The following is a 27083-nucleotide window of genomic DNA, read 5'->3' as shown; positions in this document are numbered from 1 at the left end:
TTGTATGTCGGTCTATAGTTTTCTAGTTAGATTTTTGTTGCTATTTCTTTTATGCCTGATGATGATTGCTTGTGTTGCAATCGAAACGTCAATTTATTATTTTATCTTTAGACGTGACTTAACCGAAAGAACCAAAGAATAATTCCTGCAGTCACGAAAGCTCCAAAATTAAGATAGTATTCAGTTAAAGCCCTCAGTGGGCGGAGATTGGGGTATGTTATTCGTTAGTGACGTCATGTCACCTCCACCGCCGCGCGCTTCCGCGTGACGTCACGAGATGCCAAGAGCTGCTTCTGGACGCGTTACTCGCGAAGGATCCGAGGTGAGAAGTTCGCATCGTGATGTTGGTTGTTGTTGTTTGCCCAGGTACAGCCTCGCTTCTTCTCTCGTAGCGATATTAATTGAGTAGCGGCAAGTATGGAATCGATGTCCAGGTTGCAACCGGACAACATGGAGCCTAGCCATGCAGGCCTTGCCTGTATTTGCTTGCTAAGTTTAATTTGTCTTCACCTGGCTGACTGCTTTAACTCTCAGAGTCTCCATACTCTCGTTCAGGATCGTCGAGTTTTTGCTTTGTTTTGCATTCGGGGGGGAGGGGGGGCGATGCTTCTGCGCGTATCGCCCGATTGAGTAATCTGCAGGCCGCTTTTCAGCACTGGAATATTCGGACGAAACCAGCCCAAACGTTTATTTTTAGTCGAAATGAGACATCAAAGCATGACACAATTACACTCGCCCACCAACACGCTCACCCACACGCTCCCACCCATACACTTACACACTCACCCATTGTCAGCGAGCATCTATGAAGGCCGGCACGGCACACGAAGTGGTGGGTGACCAGCACCACGCCCGGACTGCCTTTGTCTCTTGAGTGGCGATGTTTCCACACCGCACCAGGTACTCATTTGAGGCCGAGTTGACCTAGGGGAGGCCCGGGACCGGTTCAGATTTTCGTCACTGGCGTTGGCTGTGAGCGGAATTATAATCTGGGTCGCCGGACGCCGGGTTTGTAGCACAGCGCGCAAACCGCTACACGCCCGCCCTCCCCTCCCCCTCGCCCGCCCCCCCCCCTCGCCCGCCCCCCCCCTCGCCCGCCCTCCCCCCCCCTCGCCCGCCCTCCCCCCCCCTCGCCCGCCCTCCCCCCCCCCCTCGCCCGCCCTCCCCCCCCCCCTCGCCCGCCCTCCCCCCCCCCTCGCCCGCCCTCCCCCCCCCCTCGCCCGCCCTCCCCCCCCCCCTCGCCCGCCCTCCCCCCCCCCCTCGCCCGCCCTCCCCCCCCCCCTCGCCCGCCCTCCCCCCCCCCCTCGCCCGCCCTCCCCCCCCCCTCGCCCGCCCTCCCCCCCCCCTCGCCCGCCCTCCCCCCCCCCTCGCCCGCCCTCCCCCCCCCTCGCCCGCCCTCCCCCGCCCTCCCTCCCCTCGCCCGCCCTCCCCCCCCCTCGCCCGCCCTCCCCCCCCCTCGCCCGCCCCCTCGCCCGCCCTCCCCCCCCCCTCGCCCGCCCTCCCCCCCCCTCGCCCGCCCTCCCCCCCCCTCGCCCGCCCACCCTCCCACTCGCCCACCCTCCCCTCCCACTCGCCCACCCTCCCCTCCCACTCGCCCACCCTCCCCTCCCACTCGCCCACTCATACACTCACAATCATAAGTTTATTACTGAGTTAAGTTCATTAAGCTAAGAAGCTCTTTTTCAAGGGCAACTCGGCCGGCAGACATTAAAGCATTCCTTAATTACATATTTACAATAACAAACGTAATAATAAGATCAATTTATTATCCATAAGAGGTTTTTAGGTTAGATTGCGTAAATATGAATGTATCGTTAAACCCGCCACCACCCAACAAATCCAATTAGTGAGGTTTGTCACGTAAACAAAACACAACGTTCCAACCTGGACAGATTCCGTGCTTGCCGCTACTCAATTGATATCGCTACGAGAGAGAGGGAAGAAGCGTGGCTGTACCTGGGTAAACAACAACCACATCACAATGAGAACTTTTCACGTCGGATCCTAGCGAGTGGCACGCAGACCGAAACAGAAGGATTTCTCTATAATACTTTTTTTTGGGTTAGATCGCGTAAATGTGTCGTTAAATCCGCCACCACTCAGCCAATTAGTAAGGCTTGTCACTTAAAAAGAACATGCCAATTCATTACTAGTACAGCAAAGTGTTGGAGAGCCAAGCCACAACATTTACAATCTGAGTACGATGTTTTGCTAGTAATTACAACTAGCTTCATCAGGCGACCGACAGCCAGGTTTGTGGAGAAGTCCACCTGTTTCGTTCCTTAAATAGAGGCATAAATGTGATGACAACACTTGTCGCTCTTGTTGTGCAAATTGGGGGGGGGGGATGGATTAATGAATAAATGTGCATTATGCATGCGCATTATGCGAGCCCATTGATCGTATACTTCCTGTCCATTTTGTGCACTAAAATAGTCCTCCCAATGGTAATCCCTACTGAAGTATGGTGGCCTGTATAGGCATGAATTTTAACAATGTATTATTTGATGATTCATTTGCAAGCAGCACTAAGTCTGTAGCTATCTGAACGGTTAACTTTTTTATTTCTCTCGATTTCGATTGATTTTATAATTCGATAGATTATCTAATTAGTCTTGATCATTCGTCACGAGATAAATAACACTGGTCTACAGCCAAAATGATTCCAAAATAAATGTAGTCCAACTTTACTTAATTCTGGATCACTGAGAATGAAAATGATGCTTACAATTGTTGATTGGCTCTAGTTTTCAAGATATGCTGCTGGGTCAGTATATATGACCCTTGACTTGGGAATGGCGGAAGATAAGTGAGTTATAAAGGGAAGGGATCTCAATTTAAACCGGAAATGACTAAAATACTTCTTTGACAGGATTTATGAATACATCTATGACTGGGTTTGGACAGTACTTGCTTTTTGAGCAAAACCATGAATGATGCAATCTGAACCTGGTATTGTACCATACATTATATGAATTGCATCATGTTATTCCTAGAAGCCATGGATAATGCAATCATAACTAGCCTTACATTCCTCTGCTGAATGAATTGCCCTAGTAATCATGCAGTGTCGTGCTTTCTTATTTGTCAGTGTTTAATTTTGCAAAGGGACACGTTTCTGTTTAGCCAAAGTGAGCAGAGATGCCTGGTACTTGTGAACAAGCAGATCACTTATGCTATGTTTGTGGTGAAGTGACTTTTGCATCACAAAAACACAGTATAACCACTATGGTTAAGAAAGCCTATCACCTTTATTTTGGCTGCAAAATTGGAGATCAGGACAAGATGTGGGCCCCACACATATGCTGCAACACTTGTGCAACAAGTCTTTGCCAGTGGTTGAACAGGAAAATGAAATTTATGCCTTTTGCAGTTCCACTTATTTGGAGAGAGCCAACAGATATCTCAGCAATTGTTACTTCTGCATGGCACCTCCAGTTGGGAAAGGTGTGTCAAAGAAGAAAAAGTGGACTGTGCATGATCCAAAAATTCCATCAGCTGAACGCCCAGTACCCCACGGAGAAGGATTGGCGGTTGCTGATGCACCAGAATCATTATCACTTGAGTCAGTCGAGGAAGAGGATGAAACTTTTGGTCCTGAACCATCAAGGTCACATGACCCAGATTTTCTCCCATCCTCCTCTGAACCACACCTCACAACACAAGGGGAACTGAAGGACCTTGTCAGGGATTTGGAACTACCCGAGAGTAAGGCAGAGCTGTTGGGCTCCAGAGTGCAGCAGTGGAATCTCCTGGCAGGTGATATTAGGGTTACCATGTTCCGTGACCGTCAAAAGGAACTTGTCCCATTCTTCATGGAACAACATCGATGGTGTGATGGCAGCCCTCAACATCTTTCATGATCCAGATGAGTGGAGACTGTTAATTTATTAATCGAAGATGAGTCTTAAAGTTGTTTTGCTGCGTAATGGCAATTTTTTGCCATCAATTCCAGTTGGTCATGCAGTCCATATGAAGGAAACATTTGATAACATGAAACAACTTTTGAGGTGCATAAACTATGACCAACATCAGTGGCAGGTTTGTGGCAATTTGAAGGTTCATACTCTTAGTTCTTTCGGTAAAGTGTTGTATATGTTGGGTATCAAAATTTGTTATGTTGTATGCGTGCGTGGGAGTAATTATTATGTTTTATATGTGGGTTATGAATATTCAGTGAAAATAATAATAATCAAATGAAATTTGGCCAAATGTGTAACTATCCGGAAATATGTTAATTTATGTAATTATGCACATTTAATTATGCCAATTCGAGAGGTAATCGTAGTAATTATGCGAGTGGGTGTAATTATGATAATGCAAGTCGTTATGATAACCAGACCCCGCCTCGGTGACGAGGGTGGGTTATCGATCGGAATAAGGCAATTAATCGTATGCAGTTATGCAGGTGTGGTGTAAGTATGCAAGATTAACTTAGATTAACTCGGCATCGTTGTCTAGGTTCGTCTCATTCTCGCTTTAACATTCCCAGAGTGGGTATTCGTGGTTATATTTTAGGTCCCCGGTTCACCCCGTTATCGCTTTAACATTTACTGAGTATGTATTAGTGTGTTTATTAAGGTCACCAAGTTCAGATCTCAACGCAGAAGCAGATCTTATGCATAGATTTCAGGAAAGAATCACACAACCACTTCTGTATTAATCAATTTATTACTAATTCAACCTCAACTATGATATAGTATGCGAACTCTCAATCCCGGAACGTCAACACGGCATCAATACAGTATCATCAATGATTGTCTGATTTCACTTTGACAACGGCACATGTATCCCGCATAACGCGATGGTTGTTAGTGAGAGAGAGTCGTTAAAACATGCAAATACTATGCTAAGAAAAACCTTAACGTTAATGAATGATTACTCAATATTGTTCACGCCGTACCGCACTCCTTATTGATCATATGCAACCCTTATCACGTTGTTAGCACCTTGGGTCACGGGACAGTTGAATATTCTGTAGAGGATGCGAGTACGTGCGGCGATTATGACTGAAAGATACTTGAAAGATTATACGGTGATGAAAAACACAATCAAAAACAGTTATTATTCTTAAAGGCACCAATCTCAACAGATACATCGGCAGGTTATCTGACAACAGAATGGCTCGGAGTAAGGGCCTGCGACGGTGCTCCTTTTCCGAAGATCGTTATCTTATCAAGTTTACTAATTGGGGACCAGATCACCTGATAAGGATCTGGTGGGCCACCACTCCCCACGTGAGCGTGGCTCGGCGGAAGGAGGTGCCAAGAATCAATTCGTATTGATGGATCTGTTGGGAATTTATGCGATTAAGAGTACAGCCCACTAAATATTAAAGATAAAAATTACGAATACACTTATAAACGACGGATGGCTATCACTCGGTCTCGCTGTGATGCCTTCACAGCCACGGATGGCTTATGGGTTCGAGTGTTTTTGAGTGGTAAGAGTTGTCTTGAATAGTCAGTGTTCGGAGTCGGTTCTTTATGTCAAACAGACGCCTGGTGGTCGTGTGGTGAGGGGGCGGTGCGCGTCATACGTATCAGTCGCTCCCCTGTCACCGTGGTGAACTTGGTTTGGATGTCCGGTCGGTAGGTGGCGCCCACAGCTCGCTCGCAGCGTGCAGTGTTGGGTCGTCAACCAGGGGAAGCACAGAGCCTCGTCGCCAAACCGCGACCTCCGGCGGCAGCAGAGACCTCCGACTCGGCAGAGGTTGACCCACGCAGGCCGAGTTGAGCTGTCAAGCGGGTCTTGCCCGTCTGCAGAGGAGATGGGGAGCCGCTTGAGTCGAGCCCCGAGAGCCGGCTCCGGTGAGCCGATCGAACTCGGCTGAGTCCCAGACGAGCTGAAGAGTCGAGCCGACCCGCTGGTCGCAGCTCGCTCCTGAGTCGACCCTCCCGGTCGAGCTGAAGATGAGTCGAGCCGACCCGCTGGTCGCAGCTCGCTCCTGAGTCGACCCTCCCGGTCGAGCTGAAGATGAGTCGAGCCGACCCGCTGGTCGCAGCTCGCTCCTGAGTCGACCCTCCCGGTCGAGCTGAAGATGAGTCGAGCCGACCCGCTGGTCGCAGCTCGCTCCTGAGTCGACCCTCCCGGTCGAGCTGAAGATGAGTCGAGCCGACCCGCTGGTCGCAGCTCGCTCCTGAGTCGACCCTCCCGGTCGAGCTGAAGATGAGTCGAGCCGACCCGCTGGTCGCAGCTCGCTTGTGAGTCGACCCTCCCGGTCGAGCTGAAGATGAGTCGAGCCGACCCGCTGGTCGCAGCTCGCTCCTGAGTCGACCCTCCCGGTCGAGCTGAAGATGAGTCGAGCCGACCCGCTGGTCGCAGCTCGCTCCTGAGTCGACCCTCCCGGTCGAGCTGGTTTCCAATGCTCAGGGTCCTTTCTTTTATGCCGAAAAATCCCTTTTGGGTCCTGCCCACAAGGCGGGGTTTCTTTCGATTTTTGCTGTGTCAGGATCTGTCCGTAGGTAGGTGTGTCCATGTGTGTGTCCGTATGTCCTTTTCCTTGTGTGCATCACCCACGGTATATTCCGTTGTCATACTCCCTCCATAAAATCCACGAGCAAACAATCAGATGTTACAAATTGCCTCGAAGTCGTCTCTCTGTCTGGGTGCAATATTATCTCTTGTCTGGCCTTCTTCATGAACCAAAACACAGACGTTACAAATCGTCTCACAGGCGTCTCTCTCCGTGTTGCACGACCTGGAGGGAGGGCAACACTCCCTCCGACCCTCACCGATGCACAAAGAAATGGTTAAAAGTTTTAACATTTGTCCCTTACCATTTCACAGTTATGATTCTGTATGTAACCTAAGGTCTGCCGTTTCCCATCGTGGTGCTTGACCCAAGTGGAGGTGCCTCCCCGAGCGTATACACACTCTTATCCCGCGCTGCGGGGATACAAAGACGGCCGGGATCTCCCTTTCTCTCCGACCCTGGGTTTAACATCGCTCTTTTATTATGTATTTTATATTCGACCTGGTGGTGATTCATCCCGTTATCCTGGCTTTTCATAAGTTTTACTTTTGTCTTTTCATGCATAGGCTTATTATTATTAATTTATTTCCGATATCTTAGGTTAAGGGGTAAGTTTCTTGATCCTAGGAATTCGTATTCCTTGGTGTCTGCATGGTTATATAAGCGGAATATAGTTTACGGTGAATAGCGTTAACATTGATGTTATGTACGATATTATGTATTGTGATGTCTTTAACTTAACTTGTTGGTCAGGGCTTTACTGACATGAAGTTGCATTTCATAGCCTCGCAGTCTTTGCCTCACCCTGTCTCTGCTCGCCGTTGTTGTTGCTGTCCAGCTGACGCCGTTAACTCAAGGCCTCATTAATTTCCGTCACTCCTTGTAGGTGAGGGCGGTTGAACCTTGGAGTCAGTTCTGGTTTTTGTCTGCCTGCTTCTTCTGATGTCCCCTGACCCCGGGAGTTATTATTTCTACTTTTATGGCCTGTCGAAGCCCGACTCGCTGTTGTTGGGCTGGTGGGTCGCTGGGTTGGTGTCGTTCCCCGCTTTTTTGCTTACGTTTGCAGTTCGCCGTGCTCTTAATTTCCTTCCCTCTTCAACCTTATATCGACTATTCGCTCCTGTCTGGGTGCGATTCAATTTTGACTTAGGAAGGTTCTGATTGTCATATGCTTCGGGTCGAGTTGTATAAAAAGTATTAAAGTTTGGAAATAACATTTCATATTGACTTAATGATGGTGATGGTTCAGTAGGCGTAACTTGTGGCCTGGTTTAATTGGAGTGGGTGTGAATATCAATAACTTTAGCCTATCCTGTTGTTAAATTCCGACTTTAACGTTACTTTAATAGCAATACAGAATAATTGAGCTTTTCGTCTTAACTAGGCGAACGCGAACTTTTGGTGACCCCCGCAGCCTTGTTATTCAGCTGAGTCTGCATCCTTGAGATATACAACGCTCTTATTCGTCTCACTGTGGCCATCCAACCTTCTGCTCTGGGAGTGTTATTCTTAATTTCAGGTCAAAGGCCCACTCACGTTCAGACGTGCAGGGTTGTTTAAATCAGCTCCCCCCCCTGTGTACACAGCCTTGAGCTGACCCACTTATTTAATAATTTAATTCCTTGGCCTTTTTGGGTTTGCTCCCTCAGCTGCAGGAGAACAAGGCGTATTTCTCCTCCCTGTGTGCACGTGTTCCAATTAGCTCGGAATCCCTAAACACACAATCAGTGATGATTCCTGGCTTTCTGTGGTTGTGATTTAGACAAAGGCACCTCTGCTTCCTTTCATTGCCTTCGAGTTGACACTGCCCCATTATTCGCCCATGTGCTGAGGTCATAGATGGTTGGGCTTTTTGCCTTAACTATGTCTGGCTGACTCTCCCACTGTCTCTGCCGCCTGCACGGGTGACATGTGCCCGTTTATCAGGCCTTATCTTTCCTTGAAGCAAGGTTGCAATTCTGCCATCCTAGCCCTCCTCCAGTTCATTACTTAACAACACCTGGTGTTTTGCAGTTTGCTGCTTTTTGGTGTGTTTTCATTCATTATATCTCAATGATGGAAGAAGGCTAGGATACAACAAAAGTCACGTAGGTAAAAAATGAAATCAAAATTAATAAAAAAAAAAACAAAAACAATAAAATCACGACGTTTCGGAGGCAACACAAGCTTCCGTTTTCAGGTGAAACTGTCAGCAAAATATCTGTATCAAGTGAAGAGAAGTCCCAAGAGGTACGACCTTATATAGTGGTTAAGGGGGGAGGAGCCAGGAATGGCCATGGGGGAGGAGGAGTTGTGAGATGGTCAAGTACTGCTGTTGGAACTGAGCCTTTGTAATGTAGGTGGCATATGTAGATAAGCCAGCTAGCACTCCCCAACGTTTAACAGTACTCTCCTGTTTCGTATTTAATTAATTTACCCACCCAACAGCATAACAAAAGGCGGCTTAATCGTATTTAATTAATTTATCCTCCCAGCAGCATAACAAAAGGCGGCTTGATCCTAGCTGGCTCATCTATAGATCACAATAATGTGCACTGTGTATGGAAAGTACACAGTACATAAAATCCGTGATCTGGTACCGTCTGTAAAAGATGTGGTTCCAGACATACAGTACCCTGGTGTCTACAAACTAAGTTGCCTCTGTGGTAGCAGTTACATTGGGGAAACCAAACGACATGTCTCGGACCGCATCCGTGAACATAAAGCTGACCTGAAACACTGTAGGACAAACACCTCAGCCGTGGCAGATCACTGTTACAACTCAGTGGGCTCACATGACATTGACTTCTCCAAGACAGAGGTTCTCTGCAAGCCATCTGGCTATCATGAGAGATTCGTACATGAGGCGATCCACATTTACAAACACAGAGACAATTTTAACCGAGAAGATGGATTCTGGCTTAGCAATCACTGGAAGGACGTAATAAACCATTTTGATACACATTAGGGTGGGTAGAATAATACATAGTGTTATATTAAAAATGTATAAGGTATAGGGTGGTTTATAGCAATACAGTATGTAATTTAATGTTGGTTTTGCCTATGGAAGTATATAGTACGGTATAGACGCGTGTGATGTAAGAGAATAAAGTTTAGATGGAAGCATATTATATAATTTTTTACAACGTAGAATTTTTCATGTATTACTTACTGTTAGTAACTCAGCTTATTGTAGAGTATAGTAAGTTTACTGATGATGCTATGTAGTTTATACTTTAGTTTGTCATGCAGTTTATACTGTAGTTTTTTACGTTTTTGTTTAGTAACTACAGCTACATACTATTAACATTCCTTTCCTTTGTTAATGCTCCCCCCCTTCCCCCCCCCCTTTGATGCTGCTAATCCTGCATAATGCACGGGCATAGTATTGATTTGGAACCCCCCCCCGCCCACCTCCTACGCATTTTCCATATGCTGAATTCCTCTTGATATGCAAATTATTTTGTTTAGGCGCTCTTCTTCCCACCTCCCCCCCCTCTAACCCAGCTTAAATATACGCTCCAAGCTTGGGGTGTTTCATTCTTCGCCTGAGGATGGCTGCTTGCGTTGTGGCCGAAACGTCGTGAGAATTGTTTTATTATGTTTTATTTTTATTATTTTATTACTTCCCTTCTACGTGACTTTACCGAAAGAACCAAGAAGATGAATCCCTGCAGTCACGAAAGCTTTAAATCGAAATATGGAAAGTAGGTTATACACAAAACCTGCAGGGTAAACAGCCAGTCTCAATAACTCACCCACTCAATCATGCACTCACTCACCCACTCAACCACCCACTCAACCACTCACTTACTCACTTGCTCACTGACTTGCTCACTCACTTGCTTACCCACTCATTCACCCACTAGCTCAGAACCAGGGTAGATGGCCAAAACTACACGGGGGTGAAGGCCTGTTTAAAGAGGTGAGTTTTAAAGATGGACTTAATTATATTTAACGACTCTGCCTTACTAATCAGGCTGACTGCTTCATTTTACCAGAGTAGCGAACCTGGAATGCTGGATTGGTGACGTTTGCACGGCAGTGGGTCCAGCCTGCTTGAACAGTGCGTGGGCAAAATCTGCCCTGTCACTGAGAGAGGAGGCAGACTGACCAGCGGCTTCCACAGTCGGTGTGGGTGCCCTTGCCCTTTACATCCAAAGCTCGCTTAGCGCTCCTCCAGATGCGTTGTTCCTGGAGAATTGAGCGCTAATCAATCAGCGCTACAAGGGGTCATCATAAACCCATTGTATACTACATAGGGATGCGTTCCTGACAATGTTATAGCTTTAGTGTTGAGGACTAGTCGACGACGACTGGGAGACGGCTTGAAGGTTAAGGGCTTTCGCCAAAGGTTTATTAAAGATATTCGAATAAGATTGAACCACTTCTACGGGGAAGTTTTAAGCTTATCCTTTTTTCTCTCTATGGCTATTTGTTCTCTCTGCCTGTGTCCTCTCTTTGGAATTTTCACACTTAAATTCTAACTTAGCAATCTTTGAAATACGTAATCAACCAGGCTATGCGTTAATTGTGTGTTGACCGACTCTCTGTGTTGCATTACATCACATTTCGATATTTTGCGATGTTATTTAATTTTAGTGTGTCTTTCTCCTAATTTTCAAGCTTGCGTGCCGTGCCACGTCGTCATCTTACTTGCGCAGCGGCAACACGTTGCCGTCCACTCATTGATATGCTAATTTTCTCTGCCCCTTCCCTCTCTCCGTCCCCGCCCCCCCCTCCCTATATTTAAGGGACCGTCACAGAAACGACCCCTATCTCTGTGCCGATATGTGTCCTCTCGCTGTGTTTCCTTGTGATGTCTGTCTGCTTGTATGTCTGTCTATAGTTTTCTAGTTAGATTTTTGTTGCTATGTCTCTTATGCCTGATGATGATTGCTTGTGTTGCAATCGAAACGTCGCTATTATTTTAATTTATTATTTTATCTTTAGACGTGACTTAACCGAAAGAACCAAAGAATAATTCCTGCAGTCACGAAAGCTCCAAAAATTAAGATTGGGTGTAACAACTCCCAGGGGTTAGGGGTCCTACACTGAGTCCTGGTCCCAGCCCGGCTAGCTCCGGTCTCTCTCGTGTCGGATCGGGGACTCTGCCAACTCCACTGATCGGAGAGAGAAGCACCTCTATCGGCTACCACCGGCTTCTCAGACTCTCCACTTGATTCCTCTCTACCCCAGGTTCCTTCTTCACCCTTCTACTCTACGCGTTCCCACAGTGACCCCGCTTTCATCACGGGGTCCTCCTTAAGTACTAGGGGAGACATTACGTCATCAAGCCGCCCAGCGCGGCGCACTTGACGGCCCACATTACGTCATTTTACTCCTCTTCATTAGTGTGAATAACATGAGGGCTTCATTGGGGTATCGGTAATAGCACTAATAATACAAACACTAATCATTTAATAAAAATAATGATTTATAACATCAGTATTATGTACTATGCTTACGAGTGCATTCTACTTTACTAATCGTACAAATCAGTGGAGGAAGACAAGGTTGAAGGAGCTGCTGTGCTTCTAGTCTGGGTCATTCTCAGAGAAAGGCTTCAGGACCTCCCTGATCTCTGGGTGAGGAGTCTGTGGGTCTCTGGGTGATTAGTCCACGAGTCTTTGTGTTTGTCTATGGCTCTGTGTGGCCAGTCTATTGATCTTGCTCTTAGTATAACATGAAGCCCTTAATCCAGACAGTCTGAATCCTTGGATTGCGACCCTGGCCTTGCGCATCCGTCGGCGTGCAAACGCATGGATCACTGATGGTGACCTTTTTCCTGGTGGTCAGGATGAGAGGATGGGCGAGTATGCTCGCAGGAGTGGTTCATTACACAGTCCCTGGTGCGTTGACCAGCATCGTCTGGAAGCCTCCGACTGCCAGTCCTACTCCAGTTCTCCCTACTGTCATGTTCTACAACTATCTAATACTTTGGACTGGACCTCAACCACAGTTGCTTTATTTTCCTGATATACAGAATTTAAATATACTTCCATCTCGACTTTTTTACTTGTTGCAATAGCAGCTGCCACGCATTCTTATTCAATTGGGCTATTTGTAGCTTCATGGCTGCCTTTCTTACCCTATAGGGGGCGCGCATGCATGCAGCCTCTGCTTTAGCACTTTCCATGGTATCATCTGCACCAGGCTTCGATATTTTTGATTTCAGTGATTTTTTTTCAAGATTTTGCAACGTGCTTCGAAGAACCAACTCTCAGCCTTTTTGATTCCTGTCCAGAAGGTTCTCAAGATCCTGGTTTATGTATTTCTGAAGGTCTCGTTCTTGCAGGCTTTCCTTAATATTAGTTCTTGTTGAGAATTCCAAACAGTTCTCAGACAGCAGTTGGTAACGTCCATAGAGGGACATCAACTGATTCATAGCTTGTTGGATTGGCTCAATCCTATCCCATGCTCGTTCAAATTTTTCACAGTACTCATCTATGTCAGTTTCATATTTCTCCCAGGCCCTATGAATGAATGTAACTGCCCCATGAGGCCTCGCATAGTCGTGAGTCTGCTGTGGTTGAGCTTTGCAGGTCCAGGTTCTGCCATGGATCATGCTTGTAAGCCTTTTGATTCAGAGATATAATTGTCTTGCTATGTGCTGGCAGATGTCCTATCTTCTTTCTTCAGGGAAAGATGCAGTAGCGGCTTGTGACATTTTCACGAGGTGGGGCTATTGTGAGTGACCTCGTCATGTTATTGGCCTTCCTGTGAAAGTGATATAACTGCCTTTTCTAGCAACAGTAGGCACTTATAAACAATATTAAGCAAAACAACAGCGCTCAAATGCTGCCCCCATGACCCTCAAGTCCACACGACACACCCCTTTGATATTGCCAAAAGCCGTGACCTGCTATATTTGCACAATGCAACTTAGCATTTTGACAGTAATTACAGCCATGGGCGCCTTTTTCACCACCCTGAATGCATCTTAAACGGCGTGGCGAAAATGCTAAGCTAATCGCAATGTGTGAAGTGATAGCTCTCATTTGCATGCCTTCACGGCCGCCCCGAGTCCTCCCTGAGGCACAAATCAAACTTTATTGCAGCGGTTTATAATATGAACAACTTAAAATATCTTCATGAGGCAATTAACGTTGAAAGAATCACGATATTAAAAAAAAAATTAAAAACAAAAACTATTTTTAGAAAGTATTTTTTATTACAAAAATAATTTCTCATCTCCAGCTGCTTGGTGGGCGGCGCCCCAACGCCCCTAGTGAATGAACCACGCCTGGAAAGATGTCAAATGTGCTGCAGTTCAAAGTGATGATGGGCGATGCTGTTGTGGTCAGGCTGCTGTTGAAGTCGTAGGTTAGCCGTTGCTGTATTGGCGTCACTGATGTCATAGGTAACCTCATTGGTAGATGTATCAGCATGTGTCCTTGTCGTGATCCCTGTTGTAGCAGAATGTCTGAAGCGCAGTCGGAGTGGTAGGCCTAGCTGTAAAGACGTAGCCAGAAGATTATATACATGCTGTGGTTGAGTCTGTTAGGTAATTATCTTTTCACTGTTCTGTGCTCGCCATGCGTGACGCTGCTCAACTATACATATCGCTAAACACTGTCCCAAAACATCCTTTGCAACATGGGCAATGTATACAACTTGGCCATACAGCGTACAGGTTTACATCAAATATTATGTACAAGCAAGCAATTACTCACTTACAATACTTTACTAAAGTCTTAAATCATCAGAGTGTATCTTAACAACATAGCCATTTTTCAACAATTAAACTACCAATATTACAGCAAATGCTATCAAGGCTTCTGTTGCTATCTTCAACACGAGTACAGTGCTGCACTTTCACATGAATCCCGTTAAATCCTGCCATTTAACACAACCTTACTGTAATTAGTGGCAACCTAATGTAACAACAATTACTTACAGATATTGCTTTACAGAGCTACAATGTCAGCAGATATGAGCAGCTGCACTATTTGGCTGTGATGTAATCATCATCATCACCACCACGATCTATGGACATATCCCGTAAGTGTCCACTGCACATTGTCAATTAGTTCCACTTTCCTCTGTCTTGTGCCAATATGCTCAAGAAGTGCACAACTTTCTGGCACCAATTTCTTCAGCCATTCTCTGTAAAGTCTTCCTCTTACCGATTCCTTCCATTTTCCTGAACAACACACTTTTAAATTTACTGATTAGTGCCAGTTTCCTTCTCATCAGTGCCTGCATCAATCAGGTGTTCTGTGTGAACTTTTTCTTAGTTCTACTTTAGTCACTCTGAGTCCAAGTTATTTGCAGTACATATTCTCTAGTACAGTAAGGTCTCAGATTATGAGGGCTCAGTACGTGGACCCAATCATATGTGACTGACTCCGATTCATATTTACACTTGTGACTTGTTCTTTCGCTACAAGTACGGGGTTAGAAGCAAGTCAAATCACCCCCGCCATCACGTGAACATGTATTTTGACGGCGTGTAACTGTATCGCACGCGCAAGAAACGAGTCCACCCAGCTAGCATCATATACAGTGCACTCGTTTCGGCGAACCCCAACTTACGCGAATTTGCGTTTACACCAGGGTACTCTGAGGTCTTACTGTAATACATTTAGAGTATCAACATTTTATCTCTGTCAGTCGTTTTCATGCAAAGCTGTACTCAACATGCATGTTCTTAAGATGTTCAGTTTAGTCTTGTTGCTGAATTACTTGCTGCTCCAGATTTCATTAAAGCCTGCTATTACTCCTTTCCCCTTTGCGATCCTCGCTATAATGTCGTTTGTGCAGTCGTCCCATGTCAGTAGACTTCCAAAGTATTCAAATTCTTTTTCATTCTCAATCTTGCTGTTTTCTAGTATTACTTCTTTCTCAAATTTCTCCTTTCCTAATGCCATCATCCATGTTTTTTCCACATTAATCTTCAGTCCTGCCTCCTTTCCTGGCATATTCAGCATATGCATACTTTACTGCAGTACCACGCAGCTTTTTTCCATCAGATCTGAGTTGTGAGCAAATCCCATATTATTTTTTTTTTCCTTGCACAAATAATCCTGTGCCGTTTTTCTGAATGGCATCCATCACTCTTTCCATGTATGTGACAAAGTTGTTTAGCGATAGTGGATCTCCCTGTGTCATGTCTATTGTTGTTGGGAACATTTTGATATTTCCTGTCCAAACTTTAATGGTCCAAATTCTACTGCTGACTTTAACCTCTCACCTACGTCCTGCAGAATCTGCGGGATCAATATTTTCCCTACTCTGTATGATCCTAATATTACCCACGTTTTAGCTGGCTTTGTCAAATCGAATAGTTTCTCGAACTCTATGAAACAGTTGTAAACCAGCCTATTATTTCTCTTTGCTTTCTCTGCTATGAACCTTAAAATTAACATTTGATGTACTGTGTTCCTATTTTTCTGAACCTTGCCTGTTAATCTGCCAAATAATCCTCAGTCTGCGGTTTTAATTGATTTAAGAGTACTATTATTAGTATCTTCCCCATTAGGCTCATTTGTGCGATGGTTTGGTAATTTTTACCCGCCATGAGATCTCCTTTCCTGAGTATTGTCACAAGTTTGGATTTTGCCCACTCCTCCGGTATTTCCTTTCTCTCCATACCTACGTGACTTTACCGAAAGAACCAAAGAGTATGGATTCCTGCAGTCACGAAAGCTTCAAATCAATATTTTCTCTCCATACTTTATTGCATAGCTCATGGATTTATTTTATAAGTTCCTTCCCTCCAGATTTTATAATTTCTCCACTCATTGCATCCACGAATGAACTCTTGTTTTTCTTGAGATTTTTATTGGCTTTTCTACTTCTTAAAATATATTATCATTGTAGCATTCCTTGGTGGTGGGGATATATTTTCTAGTTCATTCAGCAGCTCATTATTCTCTTGATCCTTATACAAATTTCTGTAATACTCAGTCCATATGTTTTAGTCTTTTTATCATTGTTTTGCCTTGGTTTCACTTCCTCTTTGGGCTCTGGACTAGTTTGTCCAATTCCATGATCTTGTGTCCTCCATGCTTTACATTGCACTACATGTAATGTGTATTTGTACAGCCAGCAGGTGGGATGTACAGTAGGCTTGCACAGAAAGCTGCCATTATGTAAAATTAATGAAACAATGTCAGTCTAAGAACTTCTTAAATCAGACTCAAATTTATTAAAAACAAACAAATACACCAGGCAGGCCCGATATTAAACATGTTCGTTAATATGTTTACCCAGGAAAGCCTCGATTATTTATTTTGTGTGAATATCAATTTCATAACTGTGAATCGATGTCCAGTTTGTAATATGAAACATTACGATGTGGGGCCTGGCTATGCAGAGCTTGTCTGCTAAGCTTGCCCACTGTTGTCTGGTTTCTCTTGGAATTAGTCTCAGCCTGGGTTATTGCTTTACCTCAATGAGCAGATCCTCACTGAGTCTCAAAACTCTTTTTCAGGAGGGTTCTGCCAAGGTTGTTGCAGTAGGCAGAAATTTTACTGATTGTAATCTCAATTGAGTCATCCAGGTAATTATTTCACCAGTGGGATCTTTTGGGTGAAACCAACTAAGTTGTTTTTGGGTTTAGCTGCAAGAACACACCAGAAAACCTGGACGAATCCCATGCAACATAGGAGAAGAACATGCAAACTCCACTCCCTCACACACAAGATAAAGACAAAGATGCACCCTACAGCTTGAACAGACTGTTGGGGCAAGTACCGTTAGCGACCACTTATGAAGGGTGACATGACACACCAGGGGGTGGGTGGCCAGAAACATGCTCGACTGCTGTTGTCTGGCCGTCTATAGACCATGATTGTATAATTGTGTGTGCGTATGAGCGGGTAATGTGGGGAGCGGTGATGCATTGGTTCATGCACTTTGCGACTAACTCTTCGGAGTTTGATTGCCACTCTTGGCCAACATTGGTGGCAGTGAATAGGTGAACTGGTCCTGGGCCTCCCATGGTTTGACTTAGCCTTAAATGATTACCTCTTGCAGTTTGGAAACATTGTTAGAGAGACGATGACAGTCGGTTGTGGTTCTGGCCACACCACATCCTATTAATGCAATGTCAGCATTAATAGGTGCTGGTTATCAGCACTTGCATGAACAGGATATTTTTTCTCGGTGTACTTTGTTTTCGAGTGTGTAATGAGTACGTATATTATGTGCATGTACTCTGGGTGTGTAATCTGGGGAGTAGAAGTGCAGTGGTTGGTGTGCTGCACTACAAACCCGGGAAGTTTTAAGCTTATCTTTTTTTTTTCTCTCTCTGGCTATTTGTTCTCTCTGCCTGTGTCCTCTCTTTGGAATTTTCACACTTAAATTCTAACTTAGCAATCTTTGAAATACGTAATCAACCAGGCTATGCGTTAATTGTGTGTTGACCGACTCTCTGTGTTGCATTACATCACATTTCGATATTTTGCGAGGTTATTTAATTTTAGTGTGTCTTTCTCCTAATTTTCAAGCTTGCGTGCCGTGCCACGTCGTCATCTTACTTGCGCAGCAGCAACACGTTGCCGTCCACTCATTGATATGCTAATTTTCTATGCCCCCTCCCTCTCTCCGTCCCCGCCCCCCCTCCCTATATTTAAGGGACCGTCACAGAAACGACCCCTCTCTCTGTGCCGATATGTGTCTTCTCTCTGTGTGTCCTTGTGATGTCTGTCTGCTTGTATGTCTGTCTATAGTTTTCAGTTAGATTTTTGTTGCTATTTCTCTCATGCCTGATGATGATTGCTTGTGTTGCAATCGAAACGTCGCTATTATTTTAATTTATTATTTTATCTTTAGACGTGACTTAACCGAAAGAACCAAAGAATAATTCCTGCAGTCACGAAAGCTCCAAAAATTAAGATTGAACCACTTCTACGGGGAAGTTTTAAGCTTATATATATTTTTTTCTCTCTGGCTATTTGTTATCTCTGCCTGTGTCCTCTCTTTGGAATTTTCACACTTAAATTCTAACTTAGCAATCGTTGAAATACGTAATCAACCAGGCTATGCGTTAATTGTGTGTTGACCGACTCTCTGTGTTGCATTACATCACATTTCGATATTTTGCGAGGTTATTTAATTTTAGTGTGTCTTTCTCCTAAATTTCAAGCTTGCGTGCCGTGCCACGTCGTCATCTTACTTGCGCAGCAGCAACACGTTGCCGTCCACTCATTGATATGCTAATTTTCTCTGCCCCCTCCCTCTCTCCGTCCCCGCCCCCCCTCCCTATATTTAAGGGACCGTCATAGAAACGATCCCTCTCTCTGTGCCGATATGTGTCTTCTCTCTGTGTGTCCTTGTGATGTCTGTCTGCTTGTATGTCTGTCTATAGTTTTCAGTTAGATTTTTGTTGCTATTTCTCTTATGCCTGATGATTGCTTGTGTTGCAATCGAAACGTCGCTATTATTTTAATTTATTATTTTATCTTTAGACGTGACTTAACCGAAAGAACCAAAGAATAATTCCTGCAGTCACGTAAGCTCCAAAAATTAAGATTGAACCACTTCTACGGGGAAGTTTTAAGCTTATCTTTTTTTTTCTCTCTCTGGCTATTTGTTATCTCTGCCTGTGTTCTCTCTTTGGAATTTTCACACTTAAATTCTAACTTAGCAATCTTTGAAATACGTAATCAACCAGGCTATGCGTTAATTGTGTGTTGACCGACTCTCTGTGTTGCATTACATCACAATTCGATATTTTGCGAGGTTATTTAATTTTAGTGTGTCTTTCTCCTAATTTTCAAGCTTGCGTGCCGTGCCACGTCGTCATCTTACTTGCGCAGCAGCAACACGTTGCCGTCCACTCATCGAAATGCTAATTTTCTCTGCCCCCTCCCTCTCTCCGTCCCCGCCTCCCCTCCCTATATTTAAGGGACCGTCACAGAAACGACCCCTCTCTCTGTGCCGATATGTGTCTTCTCTCTGTGTGTCCTTGTGATGTCTGTCTGCTTGTATGTCTGTCTATAGTTTTCTAGTTAGATTTTTGTTGCTATTTCTCTTATGCCTGATGATGATTGCTTGTGTTGCAATCGAAACGTCGCTATTAATTTAATTTATTATTTTATCTTTAGACGTGACTTAACCGAAAGAACCAAAGAACAAGTGAAATTCCCACTTACGGCCACCACCAGTGATGATTATTTGAAATATTTCTGGGCCTCCCATCGGTCGACTCAGATTAAAATCATTACCTGGTGCGATGCGTAAGCATCGCCACTAGGGAGACAAAGGCAGCCATTTGTGATGTTGGCCACCCACCGACTCATTGCCTGTGTCAGCCTTCATAGGTGCTCGCTAACAGCACTTGTCCCAACAGTCTGGCTATACAAGGGGGGACCCTTGTCTTGTATATTGTGTGTAATTATGTGTAATGTGTATGTGTATATCTGCAGAATTAATCGCATGGAGAAGAGACCCTCGACACAGTCTGGTGATAAAACGCACCAATATGACCAGTGTGTATACAGCACGGATCGCAGTGGACGTTTGAAGCAGCGACAGAGCACACACATGGGCGAGAAGCCCTTCAAGTGCACTGTGTGTGCGAAGGCATTTGCTCGTTCAGAAAATCTTCATGCTCATCAAAGAACACACACGGGTGAGAAGCCCTTCAAGTGCACTGTGTGTGGTAAGGCATTTACTCTTTCAAAAACTCTTCATATTCATCAGAGAACACACATGGGTGAAAAGCCCTTCAAGTGCACTGTGTGTGCGAAGACATTTGCTTGTTCAGAAAATCTTCATGGTCATCAAAGAACACACACGGGTGAGAAGCCCTTCAAGTGCACTGTGTGTGGGAAGGCATTTACTCTTTCAAAAAATCTTCATGTTCATCAAAGAACACACACGGGTGAGAAACCCTTCAAGTGCACTGTGTGTGGGAAGGCATTTGCTTATTCAGAAAATCTTCATGTTCATCAAAGAACACACACGGGTGAGAAGCCCTTCAAGTGCACTGTGTGTGGTAATGCATTTGCTCTTTCAGAAACTCTTAAGAAACATAATAGAACACACACGGGTGAGAAGCCCTTCAAATGCACGGTGTGTGGAAAGGCATTTGCTCTTTCAAAAACTCTTCATAATCATCAGAGAACACACACGGGTGAGAAGCCCTTCAAGTGCACGGTGTGTGGAAAGGCATTTGCTCGTTCAAAATCTCTTCAAATTCATCAGAGAACACACACAGGCGAGAAGCCCTTAGAGTGCACTGTGTGTGGGAAGGCATTTGTTTATTCAGAAAATCTTCATATTCATCAAAAAACACACACAGGTGAGACGCCCTTCAAGTGCACTGTGTGTGGGAAGGCATTTGCTCATTCAAAAACTCTTCAAATTCATCAGAGAACACACACAGGCGAGAAGCCCTTTGAGTGCACTGTGTGTGGGAAGGCATTTGCTTGTTCAAAAACTCTTCATATTCATCAAAGAACACATACGGGTGAGAAGCCCTTCAAGTGCACTGTGTGTGGCAAGACATTTGCTCGTTCAGACACTCTTAAGAAACATAATAGAACACACACGAGTGAGAAGCCCTTCAAGTGCACTGTGTGTGGGAAGGCATTTGCTCTTTTAAAAACTCTTCATATTCATCAGAGAACACACACCAGTGAGAAGCCCTTCAAGTGCACTGTCTGTGGGAAGGAGTTTACATTATCAGGAAACCTAAAGAGGCATGAGAAGATACACAAGGAGAAAGTGAAATCGACTTGTGAAAGTCAACGTGCTGCAATTAGCCCATCTCTAGTGAAACGAGAATCGGAAGAAAATTCCCACTTGGCAACATGGCCAGGAGTGACAGTGAAATGTGAAGAAGTGAGGGTGAAATGTGAAGAAGTGACGGTGAAATGTGAAGAAGTGACGGTGAAATGTGAAGATCAAGATTCGACTCCAGGACCCAATCTGCAAATGGATAGAGGCAGCGTGAAGCAGGAGGAGCCTTCCGATTCTGAGGGAGAGCGAGGCAATCCCCAGCAGTTTGTGGATGTGGAGGTGTGGATGGACTTTTTGGACAAATCTGAGTAGGAGGGGCCAGCACGTGTAAAATGGCACCTTGGAAGATGTGTAACCTGGAGTTTGAGACCATTTTCCATAGCATCCTCCTTATTCACTGGCTTCTGTCATTTAAATAATGAATGGGGTTATAGGTGTAATTCAATCAGAGATGGGCTTTCTGTACATATGAAGTCATTTAGTGTGAAGTGAAATAGTCGATATGCAAAGCATTATGCTGCCTTTTAAAACATTAATTAGGAATGTATATTCCTCAAGACACAGCTTCGTTGGGCAGGGCACATCGCCAGGATGGAGAACCACCGCTTACCTAAGATTGTGCTGTATAGGGAACTGTCCTCTGGCCATCGCGACATAGGGGCACCACGAAAGTGATACAAAGACTCCCTGAAGAAGTCCCTCACTGCTTGCTGCATCGATCACCGTCAGTGGGCAACACAAGCAGCTGATCGCAACTCCTGGCGGCACGCAGTCCACCAGGCCACCTCCTTATTCGAAGATACCCGCAGGGCCCATATGGAGGACAAAAGGAGGAGGAGGAGGAAAAACCATGATCCCTCAGCACCCATCCCAGATCAGACCTATACTTGCAGCTGTTGTGGCAGGACCTGCTTGTCCCGCATAGGCCTCGTCAGCCACCAGCGTGCCTGCAGAAGACGTGGATGTCCTTCCTAGATCTTCGTTCGCGAAGCCAAGCCATGATGATGATTAAATGAATAAGCATGAATTGTAACTGTTGGACATTACTATTAAAGTGTCTGTCAGGTGTGGCCGTGCTTTTCTGGATGATCCCAATTTGTTTTCATGATGTGTTTTTAAATGCCCTTTAATAAAAGAAAAGGTAAGCATTTTTGTAATATTTACATTTGACTTAATACACTAAATATATATGTTCATAATATCAAAACAATTTCATGTCAGGCCTACTTTCTGCACTTGTTTTGCTTTTAATCCCTTGGGTTTCATTTAATTGGTCTTAGCATGATGTTACTTTTTTATTTTATATGATAGTAACAGCAGGGGTCTGCAATTCTACTGTACAACCCACCTGATGGCTATGCACGCACCTTGCATAGTGTATTTGTGGTTTAGAGTGAAGTGTAGTGTTAAGCAGAGGTGTGGACTCGAGTCATGTGACTTGGACTCGAGTCAGACTCGAGTCATGAATTTGATGACTTGCGACTCGACTTGGACTTGCATAACAATGACTTTGTCCCACCTATGAGATGTGGACTCGAGTAATGTGACTTGGACTCGAGTCAGACTCGAGTCATGAATTTGATGACTTGCGACTCGACTTGGACTTGCATAACAATGACTTTGTCCCACCTCTGGCTATCAGACCCCTCTTGTCAGACTACGGGTCTCGACCACTGGGCTACACAGCCCGAGCCCTTACAAGGGCGTCGGACCGTGAATCCCAAGGCGTCGCCTCTGAGCCTCTCAGAACCCCGGCCCTTACAAGGGCAGCGGGGCTAGGGGTCCCAGGGCCTATCTCTTCCTCCATCTTCTGTCTTCACCGGTTACCAACTCCTCGAGTGCCCGCGCGCATCGCCTTACATAGCCCTCCGCTCCCGAGGGGGCGGAGCCTATGCGGACCGCGATGTGAGCACCCACTCGATGTAACCAATCACCACGCGCTGCCTCACGATCCCTCCTGCCAGCACGTATCACCACTACATATGCTCTGATTTGCCTACGGTGTAATTGTCGATGCTCAACTCACGTTGCCTGTAATTGACCACTCTCTGTTACGTAATGGAAAGTCTTATTTTCAGCATTTCTACACACGTATTTGATATCATACATTTTCGACATTCAATAATGCCTTTCACTTTCATTTATCATTTACTGTCCTTAATGATCCACGTCCAATCATTTCATAACATTATGTAACATTTTTTGCACATATACTAAAAAACCCTGATGAATCGCTAGCACACCATTACACACTAATGATGACTTTCTCTTCTTTGTTCACACACTGTTTATTTCTTTACTGCACATTTTATTTATGAGGGCATGGGTACTGTAGTTGCACTGTACTGCTGGCATATGCACATGCATCTTTTAGTTTTTGTTATACAATGTATATGCACGGTATCATTGTGTTGCTCACGGGAAAGAAGCCCTGCAACACTGCTGCCCTAGAAGAATGGCACGAATGAGAAAGTACGACCCCGATCAAGAGAAAAATTAGCCTTCATCAAAGTGCTTTAATACTTATAAATGTTTTAACTTTTGTACATAATTCAATCAAATATAATTTGGTAACAATATTTGATGCCACTAAAAAGTACTAAATAAAATATATTAAAAAAAAGCTTTTTTTTAAACACGCTTTTATGCAATGTACTAAAAAGTTTAAAATGAATATTTTCTGTTCAAGTACTTTGCATTATATATGTTTCATATACTCTTGTTGTAACTGACTAAATAAAAGCGTGGGGCGCTCATATTAACGCCTTTAAAACTTTCGGTAACAATTACAACATATGAGCAGTTTCTTCCCATTGTCAATCCACACATATTTACTAAACAAACCGCCTTGTAATTAGAACATATTAACAACATATGCGCAGTTACTTTACATTGTCAATTCAGACATATTAACAAATTTATACGGCTTAAAAACTTAACGATTCAATTACAACCTATTAACATGTGACCAGTTACTTTCCATTGTCAATGCACATATTCACACAAATAAACGGCTTTAAAACAACATTTATAACAACATATTAACATATTACCAGTTACCTTCCATTGCCAATGCAGACATTCACAAAAAGAAACGGCCTAAACACATCATGTCTAAATTACAACATATTTAATACATATGACTAGTTACTTTGCATTGCCAATCCTGACATATTAGCAAACACAAACGCCATACAAACTTACAGTTAGAATTACAACATATTAACTACATATGGACAGTTACTTGACATTGCCAATTCAGACATATGAACAAAAATAAACGGCATAAAAACTAAACGATTACATTTGAACATATTACCAACATATGACCAGTTACTTTCTATTGCCAATGCAGACGTAATCACTAAAATGAACGCCATAAACACTTAACGTTTACATTTGGACATATTACCAAAATATGAGCAGTTACTTTCCATTGCCAATGCAGACATTCACTAAAATAAAGGGCTTAAAAACGTTACCTTTACATTATAACATATACAAACAACATTTGAGCAGTTTCTTTCGATTGTAAATGCACACATATTTTACAAAAATAAACGGCATCAAAACTTTATGTTTCAATGACAACATATTAAGAACATATGAGCAGTTACTTTCCATTGTCAATGCAGACATATTCACAAACATAAACTGCTTAAAACTTACACGTTTACATTACAACATATGACCAACATATCACCAGTTACTTGCGTTTGTCAATCGAGACATTCACAAACATCAACGCATGAAAAACTCTACGTTACAATAATAAGATATTCACTACATATGAACAGTTACTTTGCATTCTCAATTCAGACATTCCCCAAAATAAACGGCTTAAAACATTTATGGTCAAATTACAACATTAACAAGATATGAACACTTACTTCCCATTGTCAATACAGACATATTTGCTCTAAAATAGTATGCGCACCAAACGCCCAGTTGCAAGAGTATATGAAACATATAATGCAAAGTACTTGAACAGAAAATATGTATTTTCAACTTTTTAGTACATTTCATAAAAGCGTGTTTAAAAAAAGCTTTTTTTAAAATATATATTTAAAAAAAGTTTTTTACATATATATTTTAATTTGTGTAACATCGCTTGGGAAAGATTCTGCCTGTCCACCTCTAAAGCAGAAACGGTGATTTGTGCATTCATCGTCTCTAGGGCCGCCAAGGGTCCTTAACTGATTACAAAGTGTTCATAATTCAGCAGCTCAAGTTCTATCGAGAACTGCAAATTTTTTACTCATATCCCCAGTCTTGGCCTCCTTGAACTGGCTCATAGTAAGGTATAGAATAGATTTGAAGATTTTACTCTTAATATTGAAACCATTAAGAGGGCTAACACCTTCCTATATTCCTGACCTATTGAATCCTAACATACCGTTTCGCAACCTGCACTCCTCAGATTGTGGTATTCTCTACATTCCAAGGACGCGTCTTCAATCTAAGGGTGACCATTTATTCTGCATTGTGAATTCCCGCCAATAAAATTCACTCCCTCGGTTCTCCCGCCTCACAACCCTCATGTTCATTACTGCTCCTACCTGTTTTTCTCATATCAGGATGGCCTGGACGACCTCTCGTGTGGCCATAATACTGCTGCATATTTGTTTTGTTCTTCGTAATTTTTTTGACAGGTGCTTTAGAGAAATCATTATTTATTATTTAAATATACTGCAAACCAAATTCCTGTAAATTATTCAATTTGGATTACCTTTAGTAACATCACACCTTATGGTGAACGCTTAGTATGACCCTTTTAAAATGTGTATTGAGACTCAGTGTGGACTTCCTGGGTAAATATGCATAGTGATAATACATATATTAGCATATGCTGATAAACCCATATTTTGTATGAACTAACTAGCAGGAAGTACCTGGCATTGCCCGGGTCTTAAAAATATTTCAAAACTACTCTTAAAATGTAACAGCAGTGCGTACTGACTGGTGGTACCTGATATGATTACAGCAGTGCATACTGTGGTGGTACCTGCTTTCACTGCAGCAGTGCATACTGTGGTGGTACCTGCTATGATTACAGCAGTGCATACTGTGGTGGTGCCTGCTTCCACTGCATCAGTGCATACTGTGGTGGTACTTGCTATGATTACAGCAGTGCATACTGTGGTGGTACCTGCTATGATTACAGCAGTGCATACTGTGGTGGATACCTGCTTTCACTGCAGCAGTGCATACTGTGGTGGTACCTGCTGTTGTATGTGTTGGGTTATGAAATTTTGATGAAAATAATAAAAATTGATAATTTTCCGAAAAATGCGCAAATCGCATTAATTATGTTAATGTGTGTATTAACATGCATAAATTATGATAATCGCGGAGATAATCGTAGTAATTTATGCGGATGCTTGCGATTATGTTACTGTGTGCAGTTATGATAATTAGGCTTAGCTTCGTTTATCCATTGTTATATCAATCAGGATAACACGATTATCATCGATTAAACGTTTACCGATTATCTTAGTGTGTTTATGTTATTTTAGGTCTCCAGTTTCAGATCTCATCACAGGATACAGTTATCAAGAATAAGATAGTTTTGCATGGATTTGGAAAGAAGCACTCGAACAGTTGGTATTAAGCAATTTTAATTCTAAACAAACACATGACACTCTCTTATCCGAAAGCAAGTATACGTCAATAAATTCATGGACAAGATTATGCAGTAACGAAAACGAATGACTAAAAATACTTCTTCATTGGCATAATTATGCAGTTAACGAAAATGAATGACTAAAACATTTCTTATTCATGTAACTCGACGGCAGCAACTGCTTTGCACGATCAGTTGATATTGAACGCACCACCTCGAAATGGCAACCCTTTTTGAAACGCAATGACAATTTTTTTAGTCTTATTCGTGTGCGTGCTGTGTGTGCGTTGTCCCCTTGTAATATTAATTAAT

The 27083-nt window shown here is 43.7% G+C and overlaps 1 protein-coding gene across 2 annotated transcripts; it reads left to right on the top strand.

Moving 5' to 3' along the window:
• Positions 1–256: 256 nt before the first annotated feature.
• Positions 257–26438, top strand: LOC144737991 (uncharacterized). 2 transcript variants are annotated; one of them, XM_078620925.1, is made up of 2 exons: positions 257–322; positions 19831–26438. In XM_078620925.1, exon 2 carries the CDS (start codon positions 19841–19843, stop codon positions 21458–21460), a length of 1620 nt encoding a protein of 539 aa, XP_078477051.1. In that variant the 5' UTR covers positions 257–322; positions 19831–19840; the 3' UTR covers positions 21461–26438. The 2 variants fall into 2 exon arrangements, with proteins under 2 accessions (XP_078477051.1, XP_078477052.1); XM_078620926.1 differs by lacking the exon at positions 257–322 and adding an exon at positions 1623–2252.
• Positions 26439–27083: the final 645 nt, after the last annotated feature.

This window comes from Lampetra planeri, chromosome 76 (assembly GCF_965212315.1).
Source record: "Lampetra planeri chromosome 76, kcLamPlan1.2.h2, whole genome shotgun sequence".
NCBI classification, from domain to species: domain Eukaryota; kingdom Metazoa; phylum Chordata; class Hyperoartia; order Petromyzontiformes; family Petromyzontidae; genus Lampetra; species Lampetra planeri.
This window is presented reverse-complemented; position numbering and strand designations above follow the sequence as displayed.

Bases quoted from the DNA above. Each gene is read 5' to 3' on its own strand.
- LOC144737991 (XM_078620925.1), top strand. From the start codon at position 19,841: ATGGAGAAGAGACCCTCGACACAGTCTGGTGATAAAACGCACCAATAT.